The sequence below is a fragment of the Marmota flaviventris genome, chromosome 3 (assembly GCF_047511675.1).
Source record: "Marmota flaviventris isolate mMarFla1 chromosome 3, mMarFla1.hap1, whole genome shotgun sequence".
Taxonomy (NCBI): Eukaryota; Metazoa; Chordata; class Mammalia; order Rodentia; family Sciuridae; genus Marmota; species Marmota flaviventris.
Window position 1 is genome coordinate 169725402 of NC_092500.1, and position 26335 is coordinate 169751736.

General features: G+C 38.3%; 1 protein-coding gene across 1 annotated transcript in view; it reads left to right on the plus strand.

Moving 5' to 3' along the window:
• Adam2 (ADAM metallopeptidase domain 2) overlaps positions 1-26335 on the plus strand; it is a 62596-nt gene that overhangs the window by 13734 nt on the left and 22527 nt on the right. The window contains exons 5-14 of the mRNA XM_071610605.1: positions 2689-2765; positions 3778-3946; positions 6160-6213; positions 8341-8412; positions 8843-9009; positions 10241-10322; positions 14772-14908; positions 19682-19865; positions 20582-20680; positions 20798-20993. Coding sequence (XP_071466706.1) covers positions 2689-2765; positions 3778-3946; positions 6160-6213; positions 8341-8412; positions 8843-9009; positions 10241-10322; positions 14772-14908; positions 19682-19865; positions 20582-20680; positions 20798-20993 — 1237 coding nt within the window. The remainder of the gene's footprint in view (positions 1-2688; positions 2766-3777; positions 3947-6159; positions 6214-8340; positions 8413-8842; positions 9010-10240; positions 10323-14771; positions 14909-19681; positions 19866-20581; positions 20681-20797; positions 20994-26335) is intronic.

Genomic DNA, 26335 nt, shown 5'->3' on the forward strand with positions numbered 1-26335 from the left:
CTGTTTCTTTGCCAGGCTTATGATTTTTCGTTGGAAATGGGACATTTTAGATGATTTATCATAGGCAATCTGAATACTGCTCTATCCCTTGGGGCCTATAATTGTTTCTTGCTTGATTATCTGTTTGGTTACTGGCTGTATGATTTTAGGGGGATCCAGCTTAGGTACACCCAACTGTCAGGGTGGGATGAAGTGGAATGGCAAAGCTCTCTTTGGCCCTCGCCCTGGCCACACTAGCATATTAAATTCTCCTAAGTGTTGGCGGGTTGCTCTGTTGTCCAGTTAAACTTGGACTGTCCAGAAGGGACAGTTCTGTAGATCAGTGACCAGCCATTTGCTGCCCATCAATCTCTCTCAGACCAGCCAGTCCTGTGGAGGCTGCCGAGGTAACCCACATCAACTTTGGAACATTCCCTTGGGCTTCTCTGTGCTCTGCTGTGAGTGAACTCAGTGCATCTGGGAAGAAGTAAGGTTCTGTTTTATAACCTGCTTCTCCTACCAGGAAAGACCTGTGGCCTGAGCTGGGGAGCTGAGTGCCTTACATTCCCCTCCTGGAGCCAGACCTGCCTGTTGCAGGAGTGTGCTCTGACGGATGTGGGGATCTCCCTTCCAGTCTCTCTCTCATCCTGGTCTTTGCTTGAGAGGCATTTCCTTAGTTCACTGCCTTCGTCTTGGCTCAAGGCTGCTGTGCTGAAGGCCTTCCTGCAGCAGGAGTTGGGACAGTTCCTTGGGCTGATTTGACCCCCATGTGATGGGGTGGTTTGGCCGAGCCCTCTTTGGACTTCCTTGTAGGTGTGGAGGGAGGGTCTGCAGGTTCTTCCTTTGCTGATGGCATCTGGACACTGCAACTGGAACTTTCCTCTCCACCCTGGAATAGACAGCCTTGACCTTCACAGGTCTCCTTCAGGTCCTCCGGCAGCTCCAGCCTGCTGGCTCTTTTGGTCCCTCCTGTCCATCATTTCCCCCACTGCCACCTCCTCTGCAGCCATACCCTCTGTGACATTCTTAAAGCTTCCTTTCTCTCACATTTCTTCAGATTTGGGATTTGGCAACTTTTATAGTTCTAATTTTTATTTTTATTTTTATTTTACACTTTTTGAAACCTTCTCAGTGTATTTCATTTAAACTATGTTTTGTTCGAGTTGTATTTTTTGGGGGGAAGGGTGTGTACTAGAGAGTGAACTCAGGGACACTCAACCACTGAGCCACATCTCCAGCCCTATTTTGTATTTTATTTAGAAACAAGGTCTGGCTGAGTTGCTTAGCATCTCATTTGGTGAGGCTGGCTTTGAACTCCCAATCCTCCTGTCTCAGCCTCCCAAGCCACTGGGATTACATGCGTGTGCCACTGTGCTTGACCATCAAGTTAGATTTTTATACTCTCTATATATTTCTCTGAATTTCCTAATGGATCCCCCTTTGTGTCCAATTTTTCTTTAATGTTCTCCATCACATTTTTAATATCTGTTTTAAAGTCTTTTTTTTAATTCCTATTCTTGGGTTATTTTAGTGTCAGTTGTCTTTCTGATTTTCCTCTTGACTCTGTACTACATTTTCCCTTTTATCTGAATATCTAGCACCTTTTAAAATCATATACTGGCCACATTCAATGGCACACTTAAGCCTTGTGACTTTTTTTCTAAAGGGTTTCCAAGTTTGTTCTAGTAGGCAAATATCCTGGCGGGAACCAGATCCTGACTATTCCACTGCACTTGCAGATAGACAAACCCTTTTCTCTGTTCTTCAGCTTTCCTGGTCTTGGCTCCTTCTAGACTCTCTGGAGCCTCTTTCCTGAATCCTCAGTCTGGATGTTAAGTAGAGATTGCACCCGAGGAGGTAACGGTGCGCACTGGGGTCCTGGCTCTGCGCCTCCTCCCTCCTCTCTTGGACACAGCCCCTGGGTTCCGCACTCTGAGACTGTGGCTTCAGCCTGAGGCTAAAGGTCTGGGTTTGCTGTTGAGGTGTCAGGCTTTCTGCAGCTCTGCCTGGGGGCGGGGGTGCTTTGTGGAAGAAACCCACCAAATGAGAATTCAGCAAACACAGTTGCCTTCTTTCTGGTATCAATTGTACTCTCTTTTTCTGTCTGCTTTTGTAGCTGAAGTTTTTAAAATATATACATACTTTTTTTTTCAGTATTTATAATTGATATCTGTGAGAGGGTCACACCTCTGTGAGCTATTCTGCCATTGCACTCTAAATAGTTGTGTAAAAATAGGGCTTGGAGATATGGCTCGGTTGGTAGAGTGCTTGTCTGGCATGCACAAGGCCCTGGGTTCAATGCCACACACACACACACACATACACACATACACACACACACACACAGAGCGTGAATAAGAAACCATCAAAATAGTTGTGTAAAAAGACTTTCTTTTTTGGATTCATATTGGTTTTTCCTCCCAGGCAGAATTATGCCAGAATAATTTGGGGGGAGGTGGGTAGTGAGGTTTTGATTATTTTCACTTTGTCCTAGTGATCAAGAAAATCGAATTTAGTTTACAGAATATGAAAGAGTGTGAAAATTAACACATTCTTTATGAACCTGTGGGGAAAAGTTTTGGGAAATTGAGTCTTACATTCATCTAATAATCTTATAAATCCCTTGTGCAAATATTGAGTATTTGATATACACACACAATATCTGAAAACTCTGTCTCCTAATAAATCTGTATGTATTTTATCTTTCAGAATTTCTGCTACTACCAAGGATTTGTTGAAGGTTATCCAAATTCTATGGTGATGGTTAGCGCATGTACTGGATTAAGGTTGTAATATATAATTGTATGAATCGCAAAATGGATTCCTTACTTGAAAATTATTTTTAAAAATGGCTCCTACCGGTGGGAGTTCATAACCCACTTGAATCAAAGTGTGGAATATGATATGTCAAGAAATTTGTAATGTTTTGAACAACCCACAATAAAAAATTAAAAAATAAAAAAATAAATAAATAAAATAAAATAAAATACAAAATAGGGCTGGGGAGGTCCCTCAGTGGTTGAGTGCCCCTGAGTTCAATCCCCAGTTCCAAACAAAAATTTTTTTTTCATGTTTTCATTAAAAATTTAATTTCATCAAAGAACTTGGTGCAATTTTTGGCTTGTGATAGCATGATAGTAAGCATTCAGTAAATGGCAGCTTGCTATTGCCATTTCCTTAAATTTTTTAACTCATCACTGCTTTATTTCAGTTTAGTCTAATCACTATACTTACCCATAACTAGTAGTTTTTTTTTATAAACTTAGGTATTTAATTTTTTGTAGGATAAACTTTATTATTGATATTATTTTTTATTATTATAACTACATAGTAAGTTTCACCTACTATTTTTTTATTCCATTTACATTTTAAATTCTCATTATGTCATTGAAACTGCTGCTTTGTTTTTATTGTGATCATAGAATATTGAAGGATATATATTTTTCTTCTCAATTTCTTTGTCCTTTTGTGGTAGCTAAGTTTCTACTAGCAGTATACATTAAAAATTATTTTCCCTAATTAAAGTTTTTTGTTTGCTTTTCAAAAAAAAAAATGGCTCCTACCCTTATAATGAATTAAGATCATTCTCATATTTAGAGATCATGAAATATAGTTAGGCAAATACCAATCACATTACTGTTCTGTAACTCTTAGTAAGTTTGCAAATACTCAGTAACTTCCTACTGTACCCACTAAGGATGATCATAATATGAATGCCACAAAAAGAACTAAGTAGCTCTTAACTAACTTTTTTTAAAGTGCAGCATTTTATTTATATACTTTTCTTGGAATTTATAGGGGCTTACTGCAGTTTGAAAATGCTACTTATGGAATTGAACCCCTGGAATCTTCAGTGGGCTTTGAACATGTAATTTACCAAGTGAAATATAAGAATGAAACTGTTTCTTTATATACTGAGAAGGATATTGAAATAAAAAATCTGCCCTATAAAATACAAAGCGTAGAGGTAGGTGATCAATTGAGTAAACTGCATAGTTGTTACTCTACAGCAATATGAACACTTCAGTTTTTCAGAGAAACTACCATTTGTACACACTCACACAGACACACATATGGATTCATGTACCAGAAACTGTATCGCTTATAAGCCTTAAAACTAGTTTTATAACTTAACGGATAGCTCTTTAAATTTCTGCGATATTAGCTATGATGGTCCCCTCTTTCATTTCTGATCAATTTAAGTAATTTCAATATTTTTGTGTTCAGAGAAGCCAAGTATATTTCAATTAAAGCATGGCTTGTTCAAACAATTTGTTGTTTTAAAATTTTAAATCACATCCAATTTTTCTTTAAAACACATCATTTGTTGCATTTGCTTTTAATGCAAATACATATGTCTTGGATTAAATCTACTAGTTTTTTTTTGTCCTATATCTTTCTTCTTCCTTTACATCATGGTTATTAATCAAGTGTTTTTAATGGTTTTAGTTTTTTCCTCTAAGGAGTATTTAATTGGTGCATTGTTCAATGTATTTTGTATGATGTATTACCTAATTATAAGTACAAAACATATTTACAGTAAAATGATGTTAATGGTCACTCTGCTCAGGAGCTGACAAACTCCAATCCTCAGGCCAAATCATGCCCACAGTCTGTCTATGTAAATGACGGTTTATGGGAACACATCCATTGTATGCATAACTTTTATGTACATTGCTGTGTCAGCCCACTGCCCACCTGCCCAACAGACACCTTTCCTGGCATTCTGCATGCCCTTTATTACCTGTCTACTGGATGAAGTGGACTTCTTATTTTTCTTCAAATGAGAATATTTTTCAGGAAATTAATGAATGAGTTATGAAACTACCACCAGTTCCAGTCTCAGAAATGAAAATGAGCAGGATGACTTTTGGGATGTGAGCCAGCTAACACTTGTGTTGGTCAGAACCAATCCATAGTTTTCAATCCCAGTCCATTAATCCAGCATTCCAGTAGACTACTCTTGTTTAGGGACTTTAATGACTTGTAGTCTTCCAAGCAAAGGATTTCAACTTTCTCAGTAAGGCCGTGAAATATTTTGGTGCTTAATATTGCATGGAAACTATAGGAAATCAGTTAGACTACAAGGGAATCTTGTTCACCTTTTAAATTCAAAACCCTTGATTTGGACCAGAAGAGAGAATTTTAAATGATAAAATGAGTAACCAATATGCCCTGAATTTGTCTTACTGACTTTTCTCAACTTTTTCCTCCTTGAAGTTACTATAACCATTGTTTTCCTGATCTCTACTCAAATCCCAGGTTTGCTATTTATGCTCTCTTCAATGCCCTCTTCATATGTTTAGGAACACATTTTAACTAAAATGAGATTGTCTTGAATGTTCAAGGGATTAAATGCCAATGTAAAATAAACATAATAAAAATTTCTTCAGCTTCTGAGTTTGGATTTTCTACTCTGCATTTAAATACTTGACTCCTGCCTGTGGGTGGTGTTACTGTAGTGACTGAATATTATGAATTCACTACCCTGTTGGGTCAGAATGTTTGCAAAGCCTGTCTGTCTGTCTGTCCCCAGTGCATTTCTTATAGGTTGTCTTCATGTAATAATTAGAGTGAAAAAAGACAACACTTATATGAATCATCATGACAACCATTACTTCTTTTCCATTTTCAGCACAGCCTGACATTGACAAGCCACAGTTCAAAGCCCCACACACATCTCTAATTTAACCATGATCATCTGTCTGGCATCCCACCCCAACCACTTTATCTTGAGATACCTGGGGTCTAGCTTAAGAAACCCATGATTTGACTCTCTGTTTCTCATCTTTTTCTGAGGCAGCTTATATGGAATTAATTGTATCCTTTAGATGAAATGCAAACCCCTACACTCGTGCAAAATCATACCACAGAGTAATGCAGTAACATAAAGCTGATAGAACTGCTTGTAGGACCAATAAGAACATGAAGGAAGGAAGGTGGACAAAAGTTATTTTCTGAGTTCATTAAAAGGTTGATTAAGTGCAGAGAAGTGACAGCAGAAGTAAATGAAAAAGATTCTGTGACATTTAGTTTTGCTTGCTATCTGGTTCTATTTCTCTATGTAAAATCATATTTTCAGCATTGTGTTCATTAATAGAGTTCATTAGTGATAGACACTGTAAATATTTAGGTAATTCTTCAATTTTGATGGAAGGTTTGTGGATTTTTATTTTTCAGCCACAAGAGATGGCTCAGTATTTAGAAATGCATATTATAGTTGGAAAACATTTGGTAAGTATATTTTTGATTGATTTGTCTCATGTCACTTTATGTTAGCAATGAAGTGTTATAAAAATAATTTGGAAAGAATTTATTGACAGAGGAGAATTAGTGACAATTCTGCATTAGCCAAATTCTAAACCATTCATATCAGTAGGAAATTGGGAGTCAAATTTCTATAAAAAGTTTAATCTTAATTTTTAAAAATAATAATTAAAATAAAGTAAATGGTAACTTCATGTAATTTAAAGAATTTAGAATCGTAGAAATGTATTGTATGTACTCTTAACACTTTTTTAAACTTTGAAAATAATGATTTATATTGCGGATAGGAGATGGTATTATCATTCCTGAAGGTTATTTCTTGTAGAATTTCCTCAATGAAATGGAATTACAATGATTTGAAATTTGAGAATACTGAAATAATTTCATTATCTTACTTTTCCATCTATTTTGTGGAAAAGTTCCAAAGTTTATCATCAAAAAAATGACAAATTTATTTTGATGTACTTTGGGATTTCCCCAAGGAAATGCCACGTGCCTTTGTTGATAATCAGCTACCCATCAATAGGAAGCTTTATTTCTGGACTCTGACTTTGTTGCTATGTCCTGCTATGAATTTCTATCTGACTATTATTCTAGCTGAATACCACAAGTTTTGTTATTTTGATAATATAGTATTTTCTAAGTCCCCTATGATTTCTTCTTTGGCCATTGGCTACTTGTAATTGGTTTTGCATATTTCAAACTTCTCGGATTTCTCTTTATTTTTTAAAATTTCATCCTATTCTATTCAGACAACATATTTTGCATTTTTAAAAATTGTTTTAATTGGATTAAATCCTAACAGCTTACATATGCTGTATTTCTGGATTATGTTCCAAGGGCACATGTGCTGTCTTGCAGTGAAATGTTCTTCAGATACTTATTAACTTATAATTTTGTTTTAATCTTTAATGTCTCTGTTGATTTCTTTGCCCAGTTATTCTGGTTTGGGAAGATGATTATATATTCATATGCAGTTGGAAGACTACATAGAAGTTCTGTCCATTCTTTAAACAATACCCTTTATAGCATGTTACAGTTAGGATACTGTAACCAATTCAGTATAGATACAAGATAATTCCATCACAGCCAGGATCTGCTGCATTCTTTTTATAGTCGTACCCATTTCTCCCTCACCCACGTCCCCTGCCCTCTGGAATCCATGACTGTAATCTCCATGTCTACATAGTTTTTTAATTTCCAAAAGGTTATATGGATGAAATCATTCAATAGATAACTTTTTGGGAGTTTTTCGCTTACCTACTCCAGAGGTTTTCCCAGCTTTAACTACTTCTTACACAAAATGAACTAGGTCGATGCATCTGCTCTTAGGCCGAGCTCTCTTGTTTGCAGAGATCCCAGCACAACCCCTCTGCACATTTTAGGGATTCAGGGGAACGTTATTGCTCTACTGGTTTATGGTTCACATTTTTTATGTACCTGTGATCATTTTCTACTCATCCCGTTTTCAGTCTTCAATTCTTGTCATTGCTTTTTAGTTTTTTCTTCTCTGTACATTTTTGTTCTTGTGAGTCTTTTATCTATTGTATTTTTATCATTGCTTTAGTGAAATGTCAGGCAAACATGGTTTTGAATGGGTATAGTCGATTCTACAATCTTTCAGATTTAGATGTTTACTTTTTTGTGAAATAGGTAATATTTTCAGTCGAAAGTGCTATCATTCATTTGATAATGGAATTATCTCTTGTTTTAATCTCCTTTTCATCTTTTAGATTTTCCATTTTTACACTAAATATCATATGGTTTGTATAATAGTAAAATAATGTTGCCTAGCATAGTGGTGCATGCCTGTAATCTCAGGTACTGGGGAGAATGAGGTAGGATAGAGAGTTGGAAGCCGACCTAGACAACTTATCAGGCTCATATCTCAAAATTAATTAATTAAAAGATAGGACTGGGAACGTGGCTCAATGGCACAGCACTTGCCGAGCATGCACAAGACATTGGGTTTAGTCCCCAGCACTTCAAAAAAATGTTTTTAAAGAAAAATTTAAATGTTTTTAATAAAAACTGATATGTGTTTAAAGGTCTAACAATGTACATGTGGATCTAAAAGATAATTGTATTTTACAGTACGATCATATGGGTTCAGATACTACTGTTGTCACGCAAAAAATTTTCCAGTTGATTGGACTGACGAATGCTGTAAGTGTTGGCTTTTCTAATACTTCTGCACTTGTTTGTTAACTAAAACAATTCCTATATCTTCTTTTATGAGTATACATGTTGTGTGATGGTAGAGAAAATCGTTTCATTTTAAGTTTCTGTTTTCCCACCTATAAAATAGGAATAATGATAATTGTATACTCCTTTTTTAAAATTTTTTAATTTTATGCCATTACACATTTACTGTATACTCCTAATTAGGTTATTGTTGAGAATTAAGCTAAATAAAACACTCATATTCAGTATCATTTCTAGTAGCATTTATTATCTACAAACACTTTAAAAGGTACATTCCAGAATTAGAGTTCAGCTGTTCAGCATGTGTCATAAGTTCATTTTCATAGATAAATCATAAAATCCGTTTAGACCGTGCCGTATGAATCCGTCTTCTGCATGTGTTCTATTGTAGATTTTCACCTCCTTTAACCTTACCATAATTCTGTCTTCACTGGAGCTTTGGGTAGACGAAAACAAAATGTCAACCACTGGAGATGCTAATGAGTTATTACACAGATTTCTACGATGGAAAAGATCTTACCTTGTTTTGCGTCCGCACGATGTGGCGTTTTTACTTGTGTGAGCACATTTTGGAATTACTAAAGCTTAGACAAAGAAAACATACTAGTTTGGCCCTGTTTCTGATCATTGACAGGCCTCTAGGGAAAATAAAAGCCTCTCATTAACTTTTTCTGTCATATAGTAAAGTCAAAGTTATTTTTTTTCTACACCACACCTATGACGGAATTGTTGGTACCCATAACTCTTACCAACTGGTTTGTAGTTAAAGCTCACCCCTTGGATCTTGGGACCCCACAACTTCTTACCTTAGAGTGAGCACCACATCATTAAATGTCCCTGACTATACTCCAAATTTTTTTGGAGGGAAGAGTACTAGGGATTGAACTCAGGGACACTAGACCACTGAACCACATCCCCAGCCCTATTTTTGTATTTTGTATTTTTTTCCTAGAGGCAGGGTCTCACTGAGTTGTTTAGCATCTCACCTTTGCTGAGGCTGGCTTTGAACTCACAATCCTCCTGTCTCAGCCTCCTGAGCTGCTGGGATTATAGACATGCACCACCACGCCCAGCTTCCAAATTTTAACAATATCTCTTCTAAGAGACATGTCTGAATTTGAGTATTAGAATTTAGCCTTCTTTACTTCATTGCCATTAAAGGAAAAAAAAAAAGAAATGGAAATACTACTTTGTATTCCAATATAACACGTACATAATGTAGTTACATTGTGCTATTAATTTTTTAGTCTCTCCTGTTTAATAAGCTCTTTGTTTTTCGGAATATATGTCTATACAGTAAAATTATATGCACAATTTTTAAAATGTCAGCACTTCTCATCTTTTGTCCCATGCCTCTGGCAGGCTAGCTGTGGCTGATTAAGAGGAGACTTTAATCCCTGAGGTGACTGGCTACCCATTGGCCAGCCGTTTTACCTTTGCTTTCCCATCTTAGTGAATTTCATTTATTCTTGTATTTATTTGGGGGCACGTATTCATTTCCGTCTAAAAAGACACTACATAAAATGGGTCCTGCTTATGTCACAGAAAACCCAAGGAAAGCCCTCTTTCTAGTACCTGTTTCCTAAGTCTGTTTTGTTGTTTTCAAAGGGCACAGAAACGCTGAGTCACATTCAAAGTGGTGATACTTTGTTAAGTGGAAATATTTATTAATTTAGTATCAATGTGCAAAATTAAAATTTGTCTTAGGAAAATTGAGAATTAATTGTGCTTACTTTTATAAAACCAGAGGATTGTGATCTGATTTTAAATTTAAGTTTTTGAATTTAAGTTACAGAGAAAGAACAGATTTTGTTGGTGCCACCTTTCAAGGGAAGATGTGTGAGAGGGACTACGGAGGAGGTGTGGCCATGGTATGGTATGGCTTAATTTGCTTGGCTAAAATGTGTCAGCAGAATGCTGTAGAGAAGAGTATAGAATTAAAGGTCCCCTTACTTTATGATTTCCATGTGTATTGAAACTTGCATTCACCTAGTGATCTTTGTCCCTACTGCTGGTAGCAATGCTCAAATTATAGAAAGTCTTCTCAGAACTCACTACATTCAAAATTTTGCAATGCTCATTTCCTGATTCCACATATCCTTTTTAGAAAGTTGTTCAAGTCATGATCTCTTTGAGTCTTACCATACGATGTAATTAATAATCAATATCATAAATCTTAATATTTAATCATGCATTTATTTTCATTTAAAGCTTAGATTCATACTTTGCTTAATAATTACTTAATTATCTAGCTAACACAATTTTGAACCAGATTAAAATAAAACATTTGAAACCATCCATTACCTTAAAATGCTTCATAAGACACAGGTGAAGAACGAGAGGACCAAAGGCCCTAATTGACGTTATTGATCTCGGTAGAAAATCTGAGAGTATCTGAAACTGGCTTGTTTTTGCCAGTCTTTCCTGAGGCTGTGGTTGTGGCACTTGCCACCCTTGGCTTTCCTGTCTGTGTGTCGGCATGATGCCTGCCGGAGCTTCTGAGAGGCAACGCGTGACGCTCTCGTTCTCATCCATAGTGAAGGTGAAGGCGAGCAAAGAGGTCAAGAGATGCATCAGCCAAATGGAGACAGGATTCATCTTCAAAATCCACGAATCTTAGTTTGGAAAAATGCAAGTTTTATTTATGGGCAAGTGGTTGACCTAGTCTCAAAAGCTAGAACCTGGCCAACTTCCTCAAACAATCCCATGTGACACTAAAAAAGAAAAAAGAAAAATCAAGGATTTATGTATACGGAGCAAACGCTGACCTGGTTAACAAAGAGAAGCAGAGCTGTCCTGCCTGACATCCAGTGAGCTGCCGGGAGGGCCATGCTGCCTGCACCTGTGGCTGGTGGACAGAGGACAATGGTCCCTACATTGAAAGGAGCAATTGCAGGAAAGCTTTTTTAATATTCTTTCTCATTCCCCACTTTTCTTTGGAATAATTATGGCCTGATCTTTTGCTGGAAAAATTAGAAAGTAGCCAAGGTCCACAGAAGTGAGATGTTGGAGAAAATAGTTAAAGCTTTGCCTGCCAGATATTCACCACCTTTCTCCCTCCCTAATCCCCCGGGGCTATGGTTTGCAATAAGGGATTATATCTTTCATGTGCTGCTTCCTCCTCAAAATTATATGTGAAACCACAACTCAAGTAGTTCTTGGTTGAGTAAAAGCATTTTTTTTTTCCAGTGCTAGGGATGGAAGCCAGGGCTTTGTGCATGCTAGGCACAAGTTCTGCCTCTGAGACACATTCCCAGCCCAGTGTATGACTTTATAAAAATTTAAAATATTTAATTCATAAATAAAACGTGTGCATAGTCAAGGCATATGACTTAATGATTATCCATAATATATTTATAGTGTGTAATGGTTGCCACAATGAAATTAATCACTAATCACCAAACATAACGACTGTAGTTATTACAGTGCACATTAGATTTCTAGAATTTATCTTGTAACTGAAGAGTGTGCCATTAGACTAACCTGTCCCCTTTCCCCAGCCTCTGGCCACCCTAGTTCTGCACTATACATGTATGAGTTTGATTGTTTCAGATTTCACAAATAAGTGCCACCATATGGCATTTGTCCTTCTCTGTCTGGTGTATTTCATTTACTCAGCAGATAATTTTTGATGTCTGTGACTCTTTACCCTGAGGCTTATCCACTCAAGGATTCATAATCTTAGAAGCCTCAAGTTAAAGAAACTCAAGGCTGTTATGCTTCACATAGTATTGAACAGAGTGTCTGTTGACCTTAGTAATAAAAACATTCATGAACCAAACTATTTAGACCCTGGGTATTTCTATGCCTAGCTCCAAGTGCTTGTTCAATTAGTTTTAACATCTTACTGGTTCCCTCATAATTCTGGGTTGAATAACCTTTGAGCCATGTTGATTGAAGGAAAAAAATTGCATATATGGAATCTTGATTTCTAAAACTATAGACTGGAAGTTTTTTCAAAGCTTACATGAAGACACGTTTATAGATTGTAATCATGCATGAGGCAACCAAAGAATTCTCAATAAATACCTAGTCATTTACCATTTCCTGACCTGGTGATTTGAACATAAGAAGCCTTAATAAATACTATCTTCTGTTATTCTTATATGAAAATATTGTCCTAGGCAGGTGTTATTTACCAAAAAGAACTCATCTGGTTTGTTGTAATATTTTTGCCCTAAAATATTTTTAAAAATTTAATACTGAATATAGTTTTGCATTTTTAAATTTTTTTTTTCAAAACTGAAGTAAGAATGGCAATGCCCTGTAGAAAAGTCTCACTCTCCAGTTCCCATCTTTTTTCAAGTTTTTCCTACTAGTCTGTTGTGGATTGAATCATGTTCCTCACAATTCATGTGTTAAAACTCCACCCGCTTTTTTGAAGAAATGATCTATTCAGAGGTAGTTAAAATTAAATGAGGGGAGAAGGTGGGGTTCCAATCCACAGGACTGGTGTCCATCTAAGAAGAAGAGACACCTGGGACAGCCCTCTCCACGTGCACACAGAGGAAAGGCCATTAGAGGACCCAGCAAGAAGGCTGGTTCCTCCAAGCCAAGAAGAAAGCCCAAAACCAGAAATCAACCCTCCTGGAACCTGGATCTTGGACTTCTAGAACTGTGAGATTCTCCAGAACTGAGGGAAAATACGTTTCTATTGTGTAAACCATTCAGTGTTTGATATTTTGTTATGGGAGGCCAATCCAACTAATAGAAATCCCAAGTGAGATTTTCACAAAGAGAATTATAAAGAAATGTTACTTCAAGGAAAGATGGAAATGCACACACCAGTAAGAAGACAGGAGCAAAGGAGCAATTGTTCATGAACGGAGAAACACCGGCTTCTCTACAGATGCCTAAAGAGAGATTTTTACTGGTTACTTTCATTTTACTGAGCTATAAGAAGAAATAGAAGAGAAAAAGATATAGATAGATAGATAGATAGATAGATAGATAGGGCTTTCCTACAATACCTTGAAAACAAGATCATTTATAACTAAATCAGTATTAATATGTTCTATTTAAACTCTTGAAATGCAGCAGAATTCTTCATTTTCTTCCCCATGAATTATGCAATCTCTCTCTCCTTCCTCTTCTTCAGTTTCTACCTGTTCCTCCTCCTCCTCCTCCTCCTCCTCCTCCTCCTCCCCCTCCCCCTCCCCCTCCTCCTCCTCCTCCTCCTCCTCCTCCTCCTCCTCCTCCTTCTCTCTTTCTCTCTCTCTCTGTCTCTCTCTCTCTCTCTCTCTCTCTCTCTCTCTCTCTCAGCAATCGAATAGTACATTCAAATGGGGAAATTTGATAAATGGGACATTTACCAATGTGTATGCAAGGTCCCTCTGTCCTGGTGATAAGTGAGTTACCAGGCTGAGAGGGGAGGACAGGGTCTTTTGATCAGGATCACGTGGAAAGCAGACCCCCAGTGCAAGGTTCTGGGATTCACAACCACCTACCAAGGATGTTGGCAAACACCTCACTCTCACCCTCCTTCTCATTAGACGGCATGGAAGTAAAACTAGAGGACAAAGGACCCTCTGATAGGATCCATTTGTTCCATCCTCTTGGTCTAGAAAGCAGGGTGGAAAATAATGGGAAGAAGAAACTAAAACATATGCTAGAAACCTACCTGAAGCCTGCTCATCAAAATGTTCATTAGGTATATTTGAAGGCATGCCAAGACTTGTGGATCTCCTTCAAAATTTATGTCTTAATAGTATTAAAATATGCTATCATCTTATTATCTTTATAAAAAGGGAAACAATAAAAGTATTTTAGTTTTGAAAATAAAGAGTAAAGAACTGAAAACAGCATTTTTATTTTCAGTCATTATTACCATAATATAAATTATTATTTCAATAAGTGATTTTATAAGTTTAAAAAACACCTATGGAACAGTCACACAAGATATCTTCAACTCTGAAGAATTAAATAATAAATAAACACAATTGGTCCATAATTTGAGATACACGTGTCTTATGTGTTTGTCTTGAAAGATTTCGTTTGTGAGTACGACACTGTTGTTATATATAGTTAACAAGCTACTGGATCACTTAATTCCTTGGCCTGATGCCACCAAATGAGCCTTTCATTTACATTTTAGTACAATTTCAGATTTGATTTTTCATATTTTCCTAATATTTACGATAATACCTGTAATATGTAAAGTTAAGTCAACAATGATGGCACTTCTGTGGGTAACAATATTAGATGCCTCTACTCCTTTTTTATTATATGACTATTTTGAATAATGATATTGTTCTGCATGTCAATAAAATGCCTATAACAATATGTACATGTAAATTTGTGGGTTGTTGTTTTTTTCCCAGCACCCCAAAGCCATAGGTCTGGAATCACTTGCCATTATTTTAGCTCAGTTAGTGAGCTTGAATATGGGGATATCATACGATGACGTCAAGAAATGCCATTGCCCAGGAACTATCTGTGTAATGAACCCAGAAGCAATGTAAGAGACTTAACCTTTATACTCCATACATATATGAACATATATATATATAGTTTATATTAAGATATTTTTGTGTATGTAATTTAAGAAAATTTAAGCTGTTAGAATAAATATTAATGATTGACTATCAATTGTGACCAAAGACTGCAGACATATTCCAGAGCCCATACTGCATATCTGTCTCAATCTTTTATATAAATCAAATGCCACACATGCTTTCTCATAGGTGAGCAAACTCTACATCTATTACTCTTTACTTAAGTGATTTTTATAACTTAGGTTTGCAATGACAACACAAGAATTTTTTGTTAGTGTGACCATCTGCAGGCGGCTCCTTTATCTGCTCTGGCTCCACCTGAAGTCTTAGCTTCTACTGACTCCAGAGATGCTGCATCCAGCTTTGTCATAGAGAACACCTTGTGTAGTCACCTTGTGGTGCTTCAAGACCTAGGGGATGTGTTTGCTTTTATCATCATTCTTCTTAGAATTCATAAGGAAATTTATAGAAGTAAGACCAGAGAGCGAGGGGATTAAAGGGGAGCCTCCTTGAGGCCAGCCTATGCAACTTAGTGAGACTGTCTGAAAAAAAAAAATAAATTACTTAATTGAAAGGGTTAGGGGTGTAGCTAAGTGGGTTCAATATCCAGTACTGGGGGGTGGGGGGGGACATGAAACTAAAGCTGTTCCTTATACATTCAGTATCATGGAGTCTCTGTCAAGTATCAGCCACTTGCAAGGTGGATCTATAATTGTGTTACAGCTCCTGGTGGGCTACCAGGTTTTTATAGAGTGAAGCTTGCACCCAGGAGATGACAGGTGACCATGCCACTGAAGGTAAACATTTTCACCATCAATTGGTATTCTCAGATACAAGATTATAAGACCAAGGGCATGTGGTATATCTGGAAGCAAGCAGAGACGGTCCAAATGGCACAAAGAAATACCATGAATGAGGGCCCCAGGTCCTCATGTCACCTACATTGATTGCACCAATATTTGTTGATCACTTTATACCGATAGCCTCATAGGAGCTCTCTAAAATTGGTTGATGAAGAGCAAAACACCTCTGTCTTCTTTCAGTATATCAGTTGTGGAATTTTAAAAATCAGTTTTACATATTATAGTCCAGTTAGGGTTAGACCTAAAGACCGCGGGAGACGGTAAAGGGCCCAGTGAGCACATTTGCAAACCCTGTCTACCTCTGTGGAAGAGAAGCAATGGAGACTGGGACTGGGAAAGATTCCTCTGCCAAGGCCAATGACTTGGATGTTTGGTCAAGGATCTGTAGACTCTAACACTGGACAAGTGGGGAAAGGAGCATGAACTGTATTCAGAGTGGGCACAAAGTACAGTTGGCCCCCTGTGTGCCACATTCACACTCAACCAACCATGGATCAAAGATATTTGAAAAAATATCTGAACATGTGCAGACGACTTTTTTCTTGTCGTGGTTCCCTAAGCAATGCAATGTAACGACTGTTTACCTAGCATTGACATTGCCTGAGGTATTATAAGTCATCTAGAGATGAATTAAGGAATATGGGAGGATGAGATAGGTGATATGTAAATATTAGGACATGCTGCACAAGAACCTTGAGCATTTGAGGATTTGGGTATCTGTCAGGGATTCTGGCACGAACACCCCCTGTGGAGACCAAGGGGCTACTGTACGCAGATGTTTAGATCCGATTTTCAATTCCCAAGTATTTATTTTTAGAAGCAGCTCTCCATCAATGAACGTCAACCAGCTTCTACCCCAGGTCACCTATAAAACAAGTCCCAAAATGAAAGGCACGTACTCCCTCCTCGGGGCGACCTCCAGTGGCTTCAGGGGGACACTGGCGTGCCAGGTCAATAACACACCCTGGCATGGCATTTTTTGTCTTTCTTCATCCTTGATCCATTATTTCTTCTTGCTAGGATCAACTCCCAAATACATTGTTTTTTTTTTTTTTTTCTGGCTAATCTAAACAGACAACATCTTATATCATTTGTGTTCATAATGTCAAGCAATACTCGTTTCATTTTTATCTGCCATTGTCCAAATTGTCATGTCATGCAACGGCAATGGTGATGCATAGCATAGCTTGTGATGCTGTTGCAATGATCCTAATAGTTAGGATGGTGAAGAAATGATAGAAAGGATCAGGAGATCTTAAATGCAGGTACTCCTTTGGATCCCCCACACCCTCCTGAATATCGTCAAGCTCTCTTTTTTGTTGTTGTTCTTTTTAGTTCTACATGACGATAGAATGTATTTTGACATATTACACATACATGGAGTATAACTTCCCATTCTTGTGGTCGTACATGATGTAGAGTGACACTGGTCATATATTCATATATGAACATGGGAAAGTGATATCGGATTCATTCTATTGTCTTTCCCATTCCCATCTCTCCTTCCCTTCCTCCCCATCCAGTCTGGTGAACCTCCACTCCTCTCCACAACCCCCACCTATTGTGATTCAGCATCTGCATATCAGAAAGATCATTCAGCCTTTGGTTTGGGGGGATTGGTTTATTTCACTTAGTATGCTGCCAGTTCCATTCATTTACCAGCAAATGCTATGATTTCATTCTTCTTTATGGATGACTAATATTCCATTGTGTATATATACCACATTTTCTTTAGATTGGTTATATAGTTTTAGCTACTGTGAATTTAGCTGCTATGAACATTGATATGGCCACATCACTATAGTATGCTGATTTGAAGTTCTTTGGGTATATGCCAAGGAGTGGGATAACTGGGTCAAATGGTGATTCCATTCCTAGTTTTTTTGAGGAATCTCTATACTGCTTTCCTGAGTGGTTGCACCAGTTTGCAGTCCCACCAGCAATGCATGAGTGTACCTTTCCCCCCATTCCTCACCAATATTTATTGTTACTTGTATTCTTGATAACTGCAATTCTGACTAGAGTGAGATGAAATCTCAGTATAGTATTAATTTGCATTTCTCTCATTGCTAGAGATGTTGAACATTTTTTCATATATTTTTTGACCAGTTGTCTGTTCAGCCCCTTAGCCCATTTATTGATTGGGCAATTTGGTTTTGGGGGGGTTAGGCTTTTTGAGTTCTTTTTATATCCTGGAGATTAATGCTTTATCTGGGGTGTAGATGGCAAAGATTTTTCTCCTGTTCTGTAGGCTGTTTCTTTATGCTCTTGATTGTTTGCTTTTCTGTGAGGAAGTTTGGGGTTTGATACCATCCCATTTGTTGATTTTTCAATTTAGTCCTGTGCTATAGGAGTCTGGTTGATCACAATCTTTTAAAATAATATTAATATTCTGAAAATTACCAAAAATCATAAATTACTCAGGATCTAATATTTACAACAGATAGTTCCAATCATGCACACATTTGTTTTTTAAAAAATGATCGTGGAGTTTTACTCTGTGCTAGTAAAGGAAACAATTAGAGCTCCTGAAGCTGAAAAAACGGTCTGAGAAGTCAATCAAGGTCCTTAGAAATATCTCTGTGTAAATTTTGAAAAGATATCTGAAATAGATGAGAAGGAACCATGCATACATATTGAGAAAGTTTCCAAGGCAGAAGAAATCATTAAATGTTTGGCAGAGGGGACAGTCAAGAAGGTCACTTAGCTGAGCAAAGGAGATGAGGTGGATGAGGAGCATGACCTTGGAGAAGGCATTGGTGATTAGGTCACATAGGTCGTGCTCTGAATGCCTGAGGTGGGTTTAAACAGAGAAGAGATGTGACATTATCAGTGTTTTAGGGAGAATGCTTGATTCGGATTTTGAGAGAAAAAATACAAAGGACAAAACCTGAAGTGCTTGGTCATCGAGGGGGCTATTTATTGCATGAACTAGTACTCAGATGGTGAAGGCTGGGCAGAGGTGGCTGGACATAGTTAGTGGATAGATTTGACAACATTGGATTGGCGAGAAATAGAAGGGCCTCGAGATTTTGTCCTGGGTATTTTTTCTTTTTTGAGTTTGGAAATATCAACAGTAGAACCAATGGGCAGACACGGTCTTAGTACTTGACAGGTACTGGAGTCTCACAAGTCTATGACACAAATGAACCTTTATCTCCATATTGCAAAGAGGAAACTGGAAAAAATATGCATATAATTTAAAGACCTTTCACAAGGACATACAACCTGTAAGTGGCAGAACCAAGATTTTAATCCACACGGTTGGACTGGGCACAGTTTACATGTTCCGAAGCACCATGCCATCCTTTGTAAGCGGTATGTTTTTACGCAAGAAGCATTTAGAATTTAGGTCATTTAAACTTAAGGTGCCTGTGAGCTAGACTCAAGAAGAAACACCAAGTTAAAGAATCAGATATTGGCCTCTGGGATTTAGGTGGTAAGTTTGTGTTAGAGGAACAAGATCTGAGCTGTCAGATGTAGGTTTTATTTGACACTGTGGAGCTGAACAAAATGATGGATGACAAAGTATAGATGAAAGGAACACGTTTGTTACTGTTGTTAGTACAGGGCTATTTCAACACTTAAACGTCACGAGAGGGACGGGAACAAGCGAAAGGGAGCTGGGGCCGTTTGTAAGGTCGAAGATAAAAGGATGTAACAGATAAGTGTAATAGAAGAAGCCATCACTTTTTACTGATCCCTTATTCCTACTAGAAGATCTCTAAGTTCTTGCCCAGTTGACTTCCCAAAGTCTTTGCTTTCTTTGAGCATTGAGTCGGTCGTGGAATGCTAATTAAGTGCCTTTATTCTGAGGGTAGGCAGTTTATGAAAACTGCTCGCACCAACATTTGAAGTTCCATGTGTTCTCAGTCATTCCAGTGGTGTGAAGATCTTCAGTAACTGCAGTATGGAAGATTTCGCACATTTTATTTCAAAGCAAAAGTCTGAGTGTCTTCAGAATCATCCACGCTTAGAGCCGTCTTACAAGCAGGCGGCGGTGTGTGGGAATAAGGTTGTGGAGCAAGGAGAAGCCTGTGACTGTGGAACTGAACAGGTCAGGACTAACGTGGAGAGCTATATTCCAGAATTGCCTCAGAAACTGTGAATTAATTTTTATAATGCTGTACTGTCATTTCCCTCCATGGACCACCCTCCTTCTTCTCCATGAGTGAAACTACATGTTGCTTTATAGGTCCATTGATTTGTAGACTATCCATAAAGTGATCTAACTTTTTAAATTCTAGCTTTATTGAGGCATAGTTGACAATGAAGCAATTGTAGATATTTGGTGTACACAAATCCTGATGATTTGATGTGTGTTCACATTTTGTGATATTTACCTCTATCAAATTATATTAGTAATTATATTATATGCTGTATTATTAATATATCAATATATTTGATATATACATATATTAATTTCTCTGTCTCTGTATCTCTAGAGGTCTGTCTCTGTCTCTCTGTCTGTCTCTCTCTCTCTCTCTCTCTCTCTCTCTCTCTCTCTCCATCTTAGATTAAACTGCCAGAGTTAGAGGGAAGTTGGAAGGGTAGAGATAAAGTCAGGATAAAGTGAAGTAAATGAGATGAAAACTTGAAGTGAAACTCAAGAGTGAGCTTTGGGAACACTCCCAGTAGGTGGTAATGAACAAGGGGGAATCAGGAAGATGTGAATTTTTTCTGTTTGCCAACATATTAAGCATCTATTATTAAAATGTCCACCCAATAAATAAAAATTGGAAGATGCCCGAGAGCATTTGATTTGCCTTTCAGGAGTGTGCGGCAAACAAGCCTGTATGCTGCGAACACAGCACATGTGCTCTGACCGCTGGTTCAGAATGTGCCTCGGGACCCTGCTGTAGTGAATGTAAAGTAAGAATTTTTTTAAAAAGTTTTCTATGTGACTTAGATAATGGCAATCATTATTCTGTATAATGCTTGTATATTCACATTCTGCTTTATTCAATATAACTTACTTCACCCCCTCAGTTTTCCAAAAAAGGACATGTCTGCCGGTCTGCCGCCAATGAATGTGATCTCACTGAATACTGCAATGGCTCATCTCAAGTATGTCAAGAAAATGTCTTTATCATAGATGGGCATCCCTGTAGCGAAAATAAGTGGATCTGCATCGGGGGAGTGTGTAGAAGTGGGGATAAACAATGTGAAGATCTATTTGGCCAAGGTATTTATAATAATTTTATTTTCCATATATGTGTTTTTCTGGACACTAAAAAACAAAGTAGCTGTCTGTGGTGGTGTACACCTATGATCCTCGTGACTCAGGAGCCTGAGGCAGGAGGATTGCAAGTTTGAGGGCAGCCTCAGCAACTTAATGAAACCCTCAGCAACTCAGAGAGACCCTGTCACAAAATTTTTAAAAATAAAGACTGGGGGATGTAGCTCAATGGTAAAGTAACCCTGGGTTCGATTCCCAGTACTGCATCCCCCATCCAAAAAAGGAAAGAAAAAGAAGTAGATGTTAAGCTTTACTTGTAATCAAAATTGAATAGATTGAATAAGAATAAAAATTAAATGCACTGATTGCAACCTAGCAAATATCACACTATTTTCATTAACAAAACAGGTATGTATTGAGTAATGCAACATTGAGAGAAAAACTTATGAAAATTATATGCTGTGGAAATACCATCTAAGTGAATATTTTTTTAAAAAATACACATGTGAGAAAATTGTGCTAAAGTTTAAGAATTTGGGTTGCCTTCCACAGTAGAGACCATGGATATAAGCAAATGGGAAAAGGGGAAGAAAATTTTAAAGTGGATCTTCAGAAGATTAGTGATGATAGTCTGCCAAAAATTGAAAAATTGCGATTAAATATCTATGAACTGTAGAGAACTATGGCAGTATCTTAGTAAGACTATTTTTTAAACAGACATCATCAAAACACAAGAAAAGGTAGCAGACCTCTGTCTCTGCAATGGTTGATAAGTTTGAGTTAGAAAAAGCTTCCTGAAGTAAGAACAACTACCAAAATGGAAAAAGAAACTTAAAATTTTATTTGGAAGAGTTGCCAAGCTACCAAGGCCAGGAGACGGGTGCCCGGAGAGGTGAGGTCAGCCCTTGAAGCACTGCTACTGTGAAACTGACGGCTGAGAGAAGAAGTAGGTGAGGAAACCCTCAGCCCTTGTAAGCTGGGCAGCTGGCAACCTGGACAGAGCTTCCCGCAGTCTCAGGGAGCTGGGAGGAGCAACGTTCCAGTTTAGCCTGTGGCAAGGGACACGAGCTCTTGTGGATGCCCTGCGTTTTCCATGGGGACCCACTGAGGACTTGACCTTGGCAAAATGTGGCTGGGAAGTGGTCAGCCGCAGGAAGATGGAAGCCCACCTTTGTGCTAACACCCTTCTCATTGGATCCACTTGTATCCTGAATACTGGCTGGAAGCAAAGCGCAGACCCTAGCTGGAGATTCGTCACCCTTGATGTCCCCAAATCACTGCATGTCAAAATAGGAACTACAGAAGAGGGTGACACAACAGACAACAGAAGCAAGGGGAGTGAGGGTGTGAGAATGGGGAGACCTGTGCAAGAAAATACAGGCAAAAAAAAAAAAAAGAAAAAGAGAATGAAAAGTTGGGTGTGATCCAGAGAGATGCGGATGCTGCGAAGCGTAGCATATGGGAATTTTTTGAAAAAACGAAAATATGATGAAGTACAAATATCTAGAACTGAAATTAAGAGCTCAGCTAGATCTGATGGCTCCACGATGTCTATCTCTGTCCAAAGATCTTGTTGTTCACAGAAAACACGTGCCATTTTATCTGCCAGTGTGGAAAATTAAGTAAATAATCAAAAATAAAAGTAGGAACATGATGAGTTCTCTCGCAGATTAATCGTACTGGAGTGGCATGACTGAAGAGTAAATTATAAGTCTGAAGAAAATCTGCACATCGTGGCTCACAGAAAACAAGGAAGGGCAAACTCAGAAAAGTTCCTGAAAGGCCTGGAGGTGCGAGGGCCTGGTGGAGCGCTTGTGCAGCATGTGTCAGACTCTGGGAGGGACTCACAGCAGAGCGAGAAAACAAGTTGTGAAAAGGTGATGACAAAGAGACGAACGCACGTGTTATGGAGACCCAGATGGAGAAAGGTAAGAGAATGGGCCATCCCTACAACCCATTCAAGAAAAGCTCGAGACGGAAAAGAAAGAAGAATGACTTGAAAGGTGCCTGAATCAAATGACGTTTGACCTTACAAATAGGAAAATAAAAATAAGAATGAAAAGACTGGCTTTAGGATAGAAATGATCAGTGGCCAAAGTGTTGGGTAGTGTTGGACTGACATAAGTAAATACCCATGTCACAACCTGAACCTAGCATAAGGCAGGAGACTAAGCACCACAAAAACATCTGATGCACCCCAAAGAGGGCTAGAACAGCGTGGGGGAACTAGATTAGGAAAATAAACAAAGACTGAGGAGGTTCATTTACATTTAAATATTTCACAATTATATTAATTCTAAAACTTGTGTTAAGACTTAGTCTTAGGGAAAAGATGTGGCATATAGGGAGAGATGCAACCAGGAGAAGATAACTAGGTAGAAAATGCAAGCGCCATTGAACTGGTGGGCGTCGTAAAGGTATTGGCACCCAAGGGAGCCCGTGACAACCAATGGATCCGATTTCCACCGAAGAGGAACCTCACGAGTAAGAGGTCACAATAGCCAACCATTTACCTTCCTAGGAACATTTGAAGATTCTGGAAATTGAAGATTGGGCCAAACTAAGACAGAGATCCTCTAATGGGGGCGAGGGTGGGGGCGGATAGAAGAGTTTTAGCAGCAGGAATTGCAGGGGGACTCTCAAGACCATGGATTATGTTTCCACAGAGCACGCGTGGAGTTCTGAAACAGCTCAGAAACTGGTCAGGCGAGTCAAAAACATTAGAAAGGCGTTTAAAATTTCCCTACAGTCTCCAGAGGATGAACAAAGGCTAAAAGGGAGAGAAATCTTGCCTCTCATAAATCCTAGTCCTTCTCTAAAATCTTGTGTTGTATTTAGAAGGGTCTCTGTCAGTAGGCTAGGAAGCTATTCATTATTTTTTCTTTTTTAAAATGTCTTTATAAGACATTACAGTTATATATATATATAGTGGTGGGGGTTCATTGTGACATAATCATACATGCATGGAACATAACTCGCTCCATTTCAGTCCCCAGCACTTCCTCTTGTCCTCACCCCCTCCTTCACCCTATTTCCCTTCTTGTACTCTACTGGTCTTCTTGTATTTATTTATTTTTTAATTGGTGTTTTATAGATAGGCATAAAGATGGAATTCACTGTGGGACACTTATACGTGCACAGCATAATTTTGTCAACTTCATTCCACGATCCTCCCTTTTCTGCCCCTCCTCCCTCCCCTTCAATCCCCTTACTCTACTCCGCCGATCTCCCCCCTCTTTTTATTTGAACTGCCTACCGCCCCCCCTTACGTTGCTCTAGCTTCTGCCTGTGAGAGAAACATTTGACCCTCAACTTTCCGAGCCTGACCTATTCCAGTTAGCGTTTTAGTCTCCATCTCCATTTACCAGAAATGCCATAATTTCAATCTTCTTTTTTGCTGAGTAAAACTCCATTGCATATGAATACCACACTCATTTGTTGACAGGCACCGGGGCTGGTTCCGTAACTTGGCTTTGGTGAATGGGACTCCTGTAACCATTGATGCACCTGTATCACTTTAGAATGCTGAGTTTAGTTTTTGGATACATACTAAGAAGGTGGGATAGCTGGGTTATAGGGTGGTTCTATTCTTAGTGATTTGATGAATCTTCATACAGCTGTCCAGACGGGTTGCACTAATTTGCAGTCTCACCAATAATGTATGAGTTCATGTTGTCTCCTACACCCTCACCAGCATTTATCACCATTTGCTTTCTTGCTGATTGTCATTCTAGCTGGAGTGAGATGAAATCTCAGTGTGGTTCTGATTTACGTTCCCCTAATTGCTAGAGATGTTGAGCATCTTTTCATCTATTTGTTGGCAGTTTGCATTTCTTAATGTGTATTTATTTCTTCTTATTTTTTATTTTTAAGAAATGACTCATTTGCCCTTTTGTTGATAGGGTTATTTGCTTTTTGGTACTCGTTTTTGGAGTTCTTTACATATTCTGGATATTGATTCCCTGTTGGAGGAGTAGCTGGCAAAGATTTGCTCCTCTTCTGTTTGCTGTCTATTTATGTTCTTCTTACCTTTGCTGTGCAGAAGCTTTTTAATTTGATGCCATTCCACTGAATTCTTGGTGTCGTTTCCTGAACTTTAGGAGTTCTATCGAGGGAGTCATTGCCTGCACTTGTATTTGGAGTGTTGACCCTCTGTTTTCCTCTAGCAATTGCAAAGTTTCTGATTGAATTCCTAGGCCTCTGAACCACTTGGAGTTGACTTTTTGTGCAGGGTGAGAGAAAGGGATCTGGTTTCATTCTTCTATATTTGGATTTCCAATTGTTCAGCACCATTTGTCTAAACGGCTTTTGACACCTTTGTCAAGATGTCTGTGCGGGTTTGTCTCTGTGCCTTCTGTTCTGCTCTGTTCCATTGGTCTGCATGTCTGTCTTTATGTCAGTACCTTGCAGTGTTTGTTACTACCACCTCTGTAGTATAATTTGAACTAGGTATTGTGGGGCTTCCGGCATTGTTGTTTTTACTCAGAATTGCTTTGACTATTCTGGATCTCTTATTCTTCCACTGAATTTTAGGAATGTTTTTCTAGTTCTTTGAAGAATGTCATTGGTATTTTCATGGGAATTGCATTAAATCTGTAGATTGCTTTTGGTAATAGGATCATTTTAGTGATATTCATTCTACCTATCCAAGGACCTGGGAGATCTTTCTGTCTTCTAACATCTTCCTCAATTTCTTTCTTCAGTGTTCTATAATTTTCATTGTAGACGTCTTTAACCTCCTTGATTAGATTTATTTCTACATTTATTGTTGTGGTGGAGTTAGGGGTAGATGAGTGTGTGTCTTTTGAGGCTATTGCGCATGAAATTATTTTCCTGATTTCATTTTCAGGGGGTTTGTTGTGTATAGAAGAAAAATATTCATTTTTATATACTGATTTTGTATCCTGTTGCTCTGTGAATATTTTCTTATCAGCTCTGGAACTCTCTTCCAGTGGAGCTTTTAGTATATTTTAAATATAGGGCTAAATCATCTGCAATCGGTGATAATTCTTCTTTGTATCCCTTTTATATCCTGGTTTTAATATAAGGTGTCCCCCCCCCAAATCTCCTGTGTTACTGAAGGAATATTCAGAGGTAAAATGGTTGAATTATGAGAGCTGTAAGCTAATTGGCCTGTCCTTATTTGAATGAACTAGGTGGTCATTGAAGGCAGGTGAAGCATGACTGGAGGAGGTACATCACTGGAGCCATATCCTGAAACAGTTCACCTTCCCTGTGGCCTGGCCCCACCCTTTTCTCTCTCTCTCTCTCTCTCTCTCTCTCTCTCTCTCTCTCTCTCCTTTCTGAACCCGCCATGAGCTGAGTAGCTCTCCTCTGCGGGGCGCTTT